General features: G+C 38.3%; 1 protein-coding gene across 1 annotated transcript; it reads left to right on the forward strand.

Moving 5' to 3' along the window:
• The first annotated feature begins 248 nt into the window (after nt 1–248).
• kif3a (kinesin family member 3A) lies at nt 249–12,124 on the forward strand. The gene is made up of 17 exons (XM_086084661.1): nt 249–468; nt 876–1,149; nt 1,543–1,687; nt 1,956–2,040; nt 2,205–2,310; nt 2,559–2,698; nt 3,042–3,239; nt 4,473–4,647; nt 4,768–4,866; nt 5,789–5,945; nt 6,264–6,444; nt 6,891–7,001; nt 7,295–7,420; nt 8,588–8,641; nt 8,778–8,846; nt 8,954–9,084; nt 10,583–12,124. The coding sequence occupies exons 1-17, from the start codon at nt 463–465 to the stop codon at nt 10,629–10,631; spliced, it is 2,106 nt and encodes a 701-aa protein (XP_085940787.1). The 5' UTR covers nt 249–462; the 3' UTR covers nt 10,632–12,124.
• Nucleotides 12,125–13,150: the final 1,026 nt, after the last annotated feature.

The raw sequence follows: 13,150 nt of genomic DNA on the forward strand, positions 1-13,150 counted from the left end.
TAGTATCGAAGGGCTTGTTGTCATCTTTTGAGCTATTCACTGTCTGAAACTAATTTAAAATACTACAGTATGTACTTTTGACGTTTGATTCTCAAACTGCATTCAGACAGTTGACAGTGGGAGTTACTTATGACGCAGGTGAGGGTTCGTCTTTTTAGTTGAACTTATATATTGTTTTCCTTTCAACGATAGAAAGCCCACCGCGGACATTTTGAGACGAAATTTAGGTTGAGGACGACGTTTTGAGTTTAACGTGTCGCAATATGGCAGCTGAGAGGAACTTCCATTTAAATCGCCCCACAGCAGGTGACGCATGCGCAGACAGTCTCAGCCAAGCTGCCGATATATATTCAACGATGGCTTTTATATTCTTTAAATAACCAGTCGAATGTCCAACAACCACAACCACACGAATACCAGTCATTCGCACACAAACTCTGACGACATCCCTGCTGTTTTACTATGCCGGTAAGTCCGCCCGTTTGCATTAAGTGTTTTTTGTTCGCCAAGGGTTCCTCCCTTCCTCCGATCCCAATGATGTGATGCTAACCGGTTAGCTTGTTAGCTCACTCGCCGTTTACAAGAGTATTAGGAAAATGTACGCTTTGCGTTTTGTTACACGTTGTCTGTTTCGACGAATGCGAATAGTCACTGGGAACACTTGGCAAATTTTCTCACCGATGATGTACTCCGTAATGTTTGCGTCTCGTCATCATAGCAACCAAGCGCTGACTCACAGAAAATAGAGCTAATGAACCAACCTACTCTGAGTCTTATTATTGAGTTCTTATTACGTTACATCCCTGTCAGTTTTCCACTGTAGGGTTTTGACTGTGGTTACGTGTCGCGCGATGACCAACCGTGATGTCTTCCAGAGCAATAAGCTTGATAAGCCGGAGGTGAGCGATAACGTCAAAGTGGTGGTGCGATGTCGTCCGCTCAACCAGAAAGAGACGGCGATGTGTCACAAGCAGGCCGTCGCTGTGGACGAGATCCGAGGCACCATCACGGTCAACAAGCTGGAGACACAGCAGGAACCCCCCAAAACATTCACATTTGACACGGTGTTTGGACCAGAAAGCAAACAGCTGGATGTCTACAACCTCACTGCCCGGCCAATCGTTGACTCGGTGATGGCAGGATACAATGGTGTGTAATGTGATAATGTTTTGCTTAAACAGCCTGATGGTTACTTTTACGCTCACCAGATACTTTGTTTGGTACACCTGCACAGCCTGGTAAGATTCAGAAGTGGTTTTCATTGGGTTTGTGAGTATTGTAGCAAGGTGTGTCCAAAAAGTTCTAGAAATGGTGTCACAAGCGACCTTTTAATCCTCAACTAGAAGCTTTCCACTTCAGTCTAGACCAGACGATCAATAAAGAGATCCTGCTTCATTAGTGTGAAACCCATTTCATGATTAGCAGTCAGACCTGGTCGTCACAGACTTCATTATCCATTCTGATGACCATATTTCTTATATTTTGCAACCCATCTTGGAACTCAATGGGATTTTATAGTTTGTATATTTCTGTCCATTTCAGGTACCATCTTTGCCTATGGTCAAACTGGAACCGGGAAGACCTTCACCATGGAAGGTGTACGAGCAGTGCCAGAGCTCCGAGGGATAATCCCCAACTCCTTTGCTCACATATTTGGTCACATTGCCAAAGCAGAGGGAGACACTAGGTACATAAACATTACTAATTAGATGCTTTTGTTTTCCTCGTTATCAATATTGTCCCTTTTTATGTGCATGCTATTGCATTACATTATGTATACAATATAAAATGTCATTAAAATGTTAATTTTACACCTGAAACAGTCATGCCATACATCTTTTTTTACTTGCATGATGCATTTGAGCATTCTGATGCTATTAAAATTGGAATGATAACTGAACAACTTCAAAATTTTGATGATACAAAATCTTACTTGATGTCATATACCGCTACAGGTTTCTGGTTCATGTATCATACTTGGAGATTTATAATGAAGAAGTGCGTGACTTGTTGGCCAAGGACCAGACGCAGAGACTTGAGGTATCATTATGTCTGTATTGAAGCAGCAGCTAAAGACACGTTGTCACTTTTGAGTACTGTGACAACTGTCAAAAAAGCATCTGACTAGACTTCTCTGCAAGGAATGAATAATGTTTGGGCATCATAAATTGTGTTCCACCCCCCCCCCCCCCCCCCCGTAATAGGTTAAAGAAAGACCAGATGTTGGCGTGTATATCAAAGATCTTTCTGGGTATGTGGCCAACAATGCTGACGACATGGACAGGATCATGACTTTGGGCAACAAAAACCGTAAGAAGAAACTTAACCACATTTCCCAACATTATTAGTAATCCATTTACATTTTCAATAGAGTGATATGGCAAACCACGTTGCCAATAACTAGGATCTCCAACTGACTGAAAGAGGCTTTAATAACGAGCTTGTACTTTGTACAACACTGGGTAGCCTCTTAATTCGCACACAGTAGTTGTTTTGTGTGTAGCTTCATCATTGTTTTGACCGAACTACCTTGTTTTTTTGTACTTCCCTCTCACCAGGCTCTGTTGGTGCCACAAACATGAATGAGCACAGCTCCAGATCACATGCCATCTTCACCATCACCATTGAGTGCAGCGAGAAGGGTGTGGATGGGAACCAGCATGTGCGCATGGGAAAACTTCATCTCGTTGATCTTGCAGTATGTAAAACATTAGCTACTGTATATTGCTTCAAATTCTCAAACATGAGAGTCCACTTTTTTGCTCTCTGCGCTCAAAACAAAACCTCTATTTTCAATACTAACTTAAAGTGATCGTAAAAATACATTGAGCAGACTGTCAAGCAGGAAAATTTAAATGTCTTAAAAGCAAAGTAAATGAGTTATTTTTGAATATTATGTGTAAAGAAAATACCAGCGTAGGAAAACACTTTGAGAATAGTTATGTTTAGCCTTTACATTGCCTAAAACATGAAAAAAGAAAAAGGGATCATGTTGACTCGGCCTGTGTCTTACGATTATCATCGGTCCACGTCCCTCACAGGGTTCAGAAAGACAGGGAAAAACGGGAGCCACAGGCCAGCGCCTCAAGGAAGCAACCAAGATCAATCTGTCGCTCTCCACACTGGGTAACGTCATCTCCGCCCTGGTGGATGGCAAGAGCACCCATGTGCCCTACAGGAACTCCAAACTTACCCGCCTGCTGCAGGATTCACTCGGAGGGAACTCCAAGACCTTGATGGTAAGGTTCCAAGTAGGCATGGGCTAATTAGCAGTTTGAAGAGTTACTGTGATTTAAAAAAAAAATAATAATAATTAAGGTTTCCATAACCGCTAATACTTCCTGTCACCGCTAATGAGGTCTTATCTTTTTTGAGGGGACATCTAAGCGGGGAACAACATGATTGGCTGCTTGCAAAGTCTGTTATACGAGCAGCCTCTTTCAACCTTTTTTAATTGCGCACGGGAGGAGGGAGGGAGCTGGACAAACGAGACACTGCAAACAAGGATGCCAGCACTGTTGATGAACTCATTCAAACCCAAAAACGTGTAAAAACGTTTTTAATACTTTATCCTTCCCTCCCAAAAACTTCTTTACACGTTTTTATTTATTTATTGATTGATTGATTTTTTTGCAAGAGCATACAGAAGGCTTTGGTGCAGCTTCTGACATGAAGAGGTGGCTTAAAGCAATGGTAGTTATTACCAAAAACGGTCAGCAGGTGGCAGCAGAGTATAAGAGATCAGCCAAAGCCATGTTGCAACAAGCTCTTTTTGTCAAGTGTTTTCACCAGGAACGTGAATATTGACGAAACTTAACTATATTCTAATTCTAATAGTTGCAAAAACGGAAATGGATACAAATATACTTCTTCTTTTTTTTCTGGTGAAAGAAGAGAATCTAATCTTCTGGTAGCTTTCATGTTTTTATAGCAATAGAACACAATATTCTGTGGGCCTTACAAAAGCAGTTAAACTGAAGCAAGTTGGTTGCTTCAGTGAAAATGGCTGTGACTGAATGACTTAATGTAGATTGTCGTAAAAAAAAAAAAGTGTCAGCGGGTATTAGTCAGCCCCTAGGACAACATGAGTAGCCCATGTGTCTGTTCTAAAAATAGCAAACAGTTGATGGGACACTGACCTTCTAGGAAAAGTTAAAAGAGAAGAAAAATATGAACATTTAATAATTTAAAGTACTATATATTCTATATTTTGTTTAAAATAAAATATCTTCTTTTCTTTGGGGAAAATGCTGTTTTTATATCCCCCACATAAAAAAAAGTCATTTTATAGCTGTAATTGTAATTCTATGATACAGCAATGTTTTTGCTTATGTTTATCCTACCGTTAGAATCTGATAACGGCCCATGCCTCATTCCAAGTTTGTAATATTAGCACACACCAAACAAACAAGTCACTTCCCAAGAACTGGTGAGACTTCAGCACGCTGACGTTCTTGCTTGTCGCCAACCAGTGTGCAAACATAGGCCCCGCGGACTACAACTACGACGAGACCATCAGTACCCTGCGCTATGCTAACAGAGCCAAAAACATCAAGAACAAAGCCAGAATCAACGAGGACCCCAAGGAAGCTATGCTGCGTAAATTTCAGGAGGAAATTGAGGATCTGAGGAAGAAACTTGAGGAAGGTAGTAAGCCTTCCCCCCCCCCCCCCCCCCCATCTCCACATTTGCACCGAGCACAGAATTACTGTCACTCTTATGTTGTAATCTTCAGCATATTGTTCCATAATGTTTTGACCGTCCCAGGTGAGGAGATCTCTGGCTCGGAGGGCAGTGGGTCAGATGAGCCGGATGAAGGGGACGAAGAAGGAGGGGAAGCTGGACAAGGACGCAGGAGACGAAGAGGTAACAGTTACAGGAAATGGAATCAATTTTGTCCTCACGAAGACAGGATATTTAATCTTAGGAAATTATTTCATGATGCCTTGTTAAGATCGCATTTTGACTAGTTTACTGCTTTGTCAGTTGTTTTCTCAGAAGAATATATATTTTTTCTGCTCTCCAAATTGAGATCTGTTCAGTATTTATTTGACAAGGATATCTTTAAGGCAATGTTGTTAGGATTTGACTTTGACAGAAATCTACAATTATTTTTGACAAATTACTTTATTATTAGATGATTGCAAACCAATAAAAACGCATCATTTGGATGATGTCAACACTTCTTGTTCATGAATGGATCCTAGCTAACCAATCACAATCGCAAGTTGATTTGCCTGATATCATGTTAAAAATGTTACATCCATACTATCCCGGGGTCCACTATAGCAAATACCCCCCCCCCCATGTTCTTATGTGGGAAAAGAGTAAAAATCTGTTTAAAAAAAAAAGAAAGATGTCCAGCAGAAGCTAAGCTTTATTCTTCTACTTTTTCAAGCCTTCATCGTCTTCATGTTTCAGTCGTCGATGTGTGTTATGTCTTCTTACATTCTTTGTCTTTGCTGTTAGTGGTATTTGTGTCTAACAGTCACGTGTTTTTCTCTTTCTCCTTCTGCCATTGTCTTTACAACTCCTCTTCCTTCCAAGGAGAAAGAGGTCGGTGTAATGGTATTCATGGTCCTTCTATCCTATAGCAAAGGTTTTGCTTTTTGCAGAAAAGTTATTATATATTTCTGGGGTTATTTTTCAAGTAGTTTGTTGGTAAACCACTTGTTGACATTTCTGTCCAGGAATGAAGTCCCTTTGTGGTTGTCTTCATAGCAATTGTGCCATTTAAAATATCAGATATTGCACTATCCTATTAACATGAACCTTGTTGTTATTTCAGGGAAGAAGAAGATTTCGCCAGAAAAGATGGTGGAGATGCAGGCCAAGATTGACGAGGAGAGAAAAGCTTTGGAGGCAAAACTCGATATGGAGGAGGAGGAGAGGAATAAGGCAAAAGCCGAACTGGAGAAGAGGGAGAAGGATCTTCTCAAAGCTCAGTGAGTCTACCGGAAGTATAACAACAATTCTTTACATACTTTAAATGGATTTTCCTCAAGCAGGGTGCGTCGGATTTTTCTGAATGCACATCAAAGTTTCGTTTGTAATTATTTGTGTCTATAATGTTACAAGAGATACTTGAGCTGATATTTTTGTCAACGGCATTCCAGAGGTGTTCAGCAGTTTAATAGAGATCACTATTCCTGTTGATCAACTTTTAAGGGTGTTAATAGTAAAAGATAAATTAGGATTTTGTCCTGTAATCCCAGTCAGATTTAATTGTTTCTCACCGCACTCTCTCATATTTCCATCTGTAGGCAGGAGCATCATCTTCTGCGTGAGAAATTGTCAGTCTTGGAGAAGAAGGTAATCGTGGGTGGCGTCGACCTCCTGGCAAAGGCTGAGGAGCAAGAGAAGCTTCTGGACGAGTCCAACAGTGAGTTGGAAGAACGTCGGCGGAGGGCAGAGCGTCTTCGCAAGGAACTGGAGGAGAAGGAGGTAAACGTGTCACATGGAAATAAGATGTCATGATTTTTGATTTTTTTTTACTGGTGAACTGATATTTTTAACATTTAGATGTAAAGCGATTATTTAATACTCCGCCATTATAGAGGTTACATTCCAGACCACCATGCAGTGAAATCCCTGATTAAAAAAATAAATTAAAAAAGCATCCCAGCCATGTTTTTGTATAGCGTTTATTTTGTTTGGAGAGAGCGCAAGAGCCATGGATCAAGCAAAAAATATTGTACAAACGGTATAAAAGTTATCGTAACAACGGTTCTGTAATGTAGTGGGACCATGAAAACTGAACCATGATATAGCGGGGGTTTACTTTAAATACTTTGTCAATACCTTCCTGCCTGCTGTACACTGTACCCATGCAATTGTACCTTTTTTTTCTATGTAATATCTGTATTGCTGTACTGTATGTTTAAAAACAGCAAGAGCGCTTGGACATTGAGGAGAAGTACACAAACCTTCAGGAGGAGGCTCAAGGGAAGACCAAGAAGCTGAAAAAAGTGTGGACCATGCTGATGGCTGCCAAAGCAGAGGTGAGTGACTCTGGCAGCTGTTTCAGCATAAGTTTAATTCGATTTTGAAAAAAAAAAAGCATCTGCTGAAGGATCATGCAGACCTTCATCAAGGTTGAACGCCTTTGTCCTGTAGGTGGCAGAAAAGTGCCATTTTAGTGCAGTGAGTCTCTCAAATCTTTCAATGTTGAATTGTGCTGGTAACAAACGCTGATGAAAACGTAACATGGCCAGAAATGCTAACTTGAATTTTTACAATGAGGCTCTATCGTTGTAATCTTCTTCATACTTCCTACTTGAGTTTTGTACTTCAGTTGGCAGATCTGCAACAAGAGCATCACCGAGAGATTGAGGGCCTTCTGGAGAACATTCGCCAGTTGAGCCGGGAGCTGCGACTCCAAATGCTGATCATTGACAACTTTATTCCTCAAGAATACCAGGTCTGCATTTACATATCTTTGTTGGTTTATATATGCTAATATCTTGTTTTTTCACAATTTACATACCGTCATTTCCGGACTATAAGCCGCTACTTTTTTTTCCATCCACCCGTTTTTATTCAAATTTTCAAGAAATGTGAAAATAAAACTGAACGGAAACGCTAGAAATTCGAGAAAGGGCCCAAAATTTGCTTAGAGGGGGTGGATTTTGAAGCGTAACGAAAAAAGGAAAATGCAAATTTGGACGATGAAAACCGGTGGCAAGACCGGACACACGTCGCACATTTTGACCGGATATGACGTCACACGTACATTTGTAGTCCCGAAGCAATGTCGGACGATAAAGTAAGGTATGTTTGAAACTGATTTTTTTTTAAATTAATTAAAGAAGCTAATGTTAATGCGTTTTAGATGGAAAACAGCAAAGAAACACTACGGTTTATCAAGAATTACAAAAGCAAACTCATACAATATCAATACGGTGCAGTCGCTTCCTGGTTTTCTTCTTCTTCTTTTAAATTACAGGTGGATCACATCTCTATGGTGTATACCACCACCTACAGTGGCGGAGTCCCCTCAATATTCGCAAAAGAAGAACAGATGGAAACAGGCATAAGTCGCATATCCGTTATTCGCATTTTAAGTCAATTCGCTTAAAAATTTTAAACATGCTTTTCAGATGTTGATAAATGGGAGGCTTTGTGTTCCCAAACAGTCATCTCTGTCCCGACAATCCCCTCTGTGGTAGCGGGAAAAGGTCGGGTGCAGCTTTATATATGGACCAATCTCGAGTATTCCCCAAATTTAGCTAGCGCGGCTTATAGTCAGGTGCGCCTTATAGTCCGGAAATGACGGTACTTAGCACTAAATATCAAATTAGACATTTAGAGATGATGTAATGTGAATGTATCAAATGGTCATAGCAGACAACCAAAACATTTTTAATTTGTGTCAAGTGTGCAATTTTAGTTTCACTGTACTTTTTCCTGGGTTGGACATAAAAACCAAGGCAGAGGCTAAAACTCGACGGAATAGCATTGAATGCCCTAGCTTCTCACTACCTAGATATAAACAACACTAGTAACACTTTTTATTTTCCTTGCAGTGAGTGGCATATACAATATAACTTGTATGTGCAACTATGAAATTTTTTTTCCGCCTGTGTAGGAGATGATTGAGAACTATGTGCACTGGAATGAAGACATTGGAGAATGGCAGCTGGTAATTTTATTTACCTTCATTTATTTTCTAATATGAAGCTTAGACTCACCAGGATTTTATTTGTGTATGCAAACCCCGATGGTTCGTGGATGTGAAGATACGTATTGATTTATAATTGGCATATTTCTTGTATCAGAAATGTGTGGCCTTCACTGGTAACAATATGAGAAAACAGACACCTGCTCCAGGCAAAAAAGAAAAAGATGTAAGTCTTTTCTGCTCCACTTGTCAGACTCCTGTTGACAAAGGGTCAAATCTGTTGTTGTTTTTTCCCCCTCCCTCAACACTGTGCTTGACTCTCTCATCCTGCAGCCTTTCGAGGTGGACCTGTCATATATGTATTTGGCTTACACAGAGGAGAGCATGCAAGAGTCACTGATGAAACTGGAGAGGCCCAAAACATCTAAAAGCAGCAAGAGCGGCCGGCCCAAGACTGGTCGCAGGTAATCACAAAGACGCATCATATTTTCATTCAAATGCACTTTGCAGCGTTTTTTGTGCTTTTTATTTTCGGGAAGCGCTGGAGCAGGTGAATACCATTTCAATGGGTTTAGGAGAGTCGAGATACAATTGTTTTGAGTTAAGAGTGTGATCACGGAATGGATTAAACTTATATCTCAAGGCACCATCGTATGCTGTTCATGTAAGTATTAATTTGTCTTTTGACTTTAGCGCAATAGCATCCCAGAATCACTTTTTTGTGCCTTTGAGGTGATCCATGCTGCTCAAATTGGATTAGAGGCCAAATTGCAAATTGGGTTTGCTGGTCAACAGCTGACTGCTCAATCTGTGAAACCTCCAATACTTTGTGTAATCTTGTAAGTAGTTTGAGGTTGTGTGTTCATTGAGAGTTGATACTGGGGCTAAACAAGTATTAAAAAAATAATCTAATTGAGAACCCCTTCCCCTCTATTTTGCAATTCTGATTGAACTTATTTGCTCCCAAAAACATATAAATTCGTTCTATTTTAAATATTACCAAAGATGTATTTTTTAGTATTGATAGTTATTACAAAATAGACAGCAGGTGGCAGCAGAGTATAAGAGATCAACCAGGGCCATGTTGCGAAAAGCTCTTTCCCCCACCGATTTAAACAGATTTGTGAATAATGATGAAACTTAGTTATTATTCTAATGCTAATTGCTGCAAAACAGAAACAGAACTATACTTTTTCCCCTGATGAAAGAAGAGACTCTAATCTTTCCTTTGGTATGTTTTAATGGCCACAGAACACAATATTCTGTGGGTCTTGCAAAATTAGTCAAAATCCAGTAAAACAGCCGGGAGCGAAGGGGGTTGCTTCTTTGAAAATGGCTGGAAGTGAATGAGATTTTAATATGCGGTTATTTTTTTAAGATTTTGTATTTTTTTAAACAAATGCAAGCAATTAATTTATCTGTATTGCAGTAAACAATATTTATTATGCAGTACTTTTTTTTTGGTGTAATCTTTTTTTTTTTTAAGTATTTTAGTTTATTTGTTTTAAATTACTAAACACTAAGTTAGGTAAAATAAGTAATTAAATCATAAATCAGATTGCAGCAATCATGCAAACAAATGTGGCTGACACTTTTCATGTTTCTTGAAACGGTGATATGTAAATTTGGACTGCACTCAAGCTCTCAACTTGTCTAGATATCTTAGATAGAAATCCTCGTTAACTTATCTATCACTATATAAATATAAAAAAACTAAGTCTACTAACTGAAATGAATCAGTGTTTTTTTTTTTTTGTTATTTAAAAAAAATGGCAGCCTTTGTGATTCAAAAATTACACTACTACTTTTGCAAAATGTCTATTTGAATTCGGTTATTTGTTTAGCTCTAGTTGATACAGTGAAACATTTGTACGTTTTGTGCTGATATCAGGCTCGAATCTCCCATTCTGAGAAGCAGCCTTCCTGATAGAGCGCGCTAACACTTATCTGGTGTCTTCACAGGAAAAGGTCTGCAAAAGCAGAGGCGGCCGTCGAGTCCCCTCTACAGTGAAGACATGGCAGCGTCTCTCGTCGAATTAACTGAAGATCCTTATTTAAAAAGATGATCTGAGTACACTGTATAGCCGACACAGGTTTAAATGTGACACAGCTATAACCTGTTCAGAGTATTATTGTCAATAGGACCCCCAGCTTCACATATGCTGTAGCTGTGAAATGCGTTTCAACAGCAGCGGCCCCTCTTCATGGACAGAAGGTAAATCTGGACCGCTTGCATGTCAACATGGCAACATTTATTCTTTTTCTGCAGCAGAGTTATTGTAAGTTTTGAAATACTAATAATACAATTAGTGCATATATAAAAAAAAAAGTAATATTAATTAATTAATTGTAATAGAGAGGATGTACACTTAAACCCAAAATGATACGTAGTCCGGACTAATTTTGAGGTCATTTTAATTTTCATTCGTTGAATGGTTCTCTGTTAGCTCGGAATGGCGCACATACACTTGTGCATGGCTTGAAGTTCAGTTTTTTTTCCTTCCAAAATCATTCATACCTTATCTAAATATAACAATGTCCTAAATGCTCTCAATAATGCAAAAAAAAAAAAAAAAAACCTAATCAGGTTTTCTCAAAATTGTCAAATTTTTTACGAGGACACCCTGAAAATATTAGACAAACCAGATGCTTTCAGTGTTTTAGCACAAATGCTAATTAGCAACACTTGTCCACGGGAGGCTTTTAGAAGAGACCTAAAATACAAAAGTAGGTAGAATGTTTTATGTTACAAATTTTTGGAATTGCGATAATCATTCAATAATAACTTCATGGCTTACAATCTTTTTCCACGTTATCTTTTAGATACACCAATTCAACAAATACAAATTTACATTATGGGGGAAATAAGTTTTTGTTTAACCAGGCACATATCCTCGTTTCATTAAATTTTTCCTTTAAGCCAAAAAAATAAATATAAAAAATACACGTTTGTTCTACAATGACTCTGTCCTTGAAAAAGAATACAAATATTTCCAGTAAAAGATGTGAAAATATGTGAACTATAAACTGGATCCATTTGTTCCGATTGTTGTTTTGATGAAGACAGATGCCATTGATTTAAAAACTCAAAGCAGTAATTTGCAATGATAAAGATCCTTAAGTCAAATTCATGTTTTGAAGATTAAGGCAAATGCTTCTACTCTGCAAAGAGATAAAGTAGGGATAAGTACTTAGATGAAAGTGCGCTTTCTACTATTCCAGGTGGGTCCGAAACTTTTGAGAGCGTGCATGCCGGCCAGCTCCCTTTCGTGCCACTTGTTTATCTTTTATTTTGAAAAGTTACAGCTGTATTATTGAGATGCACCATATTTACTGTATGCCTTAGTATAATGCACTTATATGAGGCTCTGTGAAAGTCATGTTAATTTCACGTGTGTGTTTCATATTTGGAGGCAAACCAGCATTCGTTTTATATCATGATATATTGTTTACATTCACCCTGGATGTTTTATTTATTAAATTATTTTACACACCTTTACCTCACATCCTTGTTGCTCTTTTTTTATTTCCTCTCTCGACAATACAAAAGACTGGTAATTAATGTTGACATGGATTTTTTTTGTGTGTGTGTATATATGTACAATGTTAACCATATAGGGTCACACACAAAAAATGGGAACTTTTTAACAATCTAATGGGGTATATGCCATGGAGGAGGCGGGACTTACGGGTTTCATACACCGGCGCAAAATTGTTTCTTATAGGGCATGTTTTAAGGTTTCAATTACTATGGATATTTTTCTTCCATCATTCTTGGTTTTGTTGGATTGTTAAAAAGTTCCCAATTTTTGTGTCACCCTGCACATTGTACACGCCATCCAAAAATGTGTAACTCCATTTCCAGTGGGATCAAAAGTAATTGGGCCTAAAGGTTCATTGGCCAGGTATATATTCCAAATATGAAATCCAATGTAAATGCAGAATGACATAAGGTGGCCAGAAAAAGAGAGATGGCAATAAGCGCTATATAAATAAAGATGACTTGACTAGCATAAAACTAAGGGGTGGCCAAATAATAAATAAAAAAAAAGAAGAAAAAAATACAAAAATCTAGAATACAATGAAGACGTTTGTCAAGTGAAAACTGTATACTTCAATCACAATGATTGCTTTATTTCAGAGTGTAAAGTAAGATATTTCCAGACATAATTGTAACATTAGCATTAGAAAATAACTTGATAAATAAGTATGAATACTTCAACAATGATGTCCAATAATAAATATATTTTATAATTACCATAAAATCCCATGAATACCACACACCTGTGTATAATACGCCCCCCAAAAATCACCCTTAAAAAATAACCCCCCCCTCCCCCTATATTTCCTTTCAAATAAATTTTTTTTATCTTTTTTTTTTTATATATATTATTTTACAAATCCTACGCACTGCCTAGATATTGGTAAACATCAAAACAATGTGATTAAAAAAAAAAGAAAAGCCCCCTGTATAATGCCCCACCCCCCTTTACAAAGAAATTAATGTAATTCAAGGGATTTTAAAGTAAT

Source organism: Leptonotus elevatus, chromosome 9 (genome assembly GCF_054856555.1).
Source record: "Leptonotus elevatus isolate MCC_2025b chromosome 9, RoL_Lele_1.0, whole genome shotgun sequence".
In the NCBI taxonomy this organism is placed as follows: domain Eukaryota; kingdom Metazoa; phylum Chordata; class Actinopteri; order Syngnathiformes; family Syngnathidae; genus Leptonotus; species Leptonotus elevatus.

What these genes read in the sequence shown, in the direction of transcription:
- kif3a (XM_086084661.1), top strand. An exon ending in AGGAACTGGAGGAGAAGGAG is followed by an intron (nt 6,445 to 6,890) that starts GTAAACGTGTCA and finishes GTTTAAAAACAG; the next exon opens with CAAGAGCGCTTGGACATTGA. An exon ending in CAGGCAAAAAAGAAAAAGAT is followed by an intron (nt 8,847 to 8,953) that starts GTAAGTCTTTTC and finishes CTCATCCTGCAG; the next exon opens with CCTTTCGAGGTGGACCTGTC.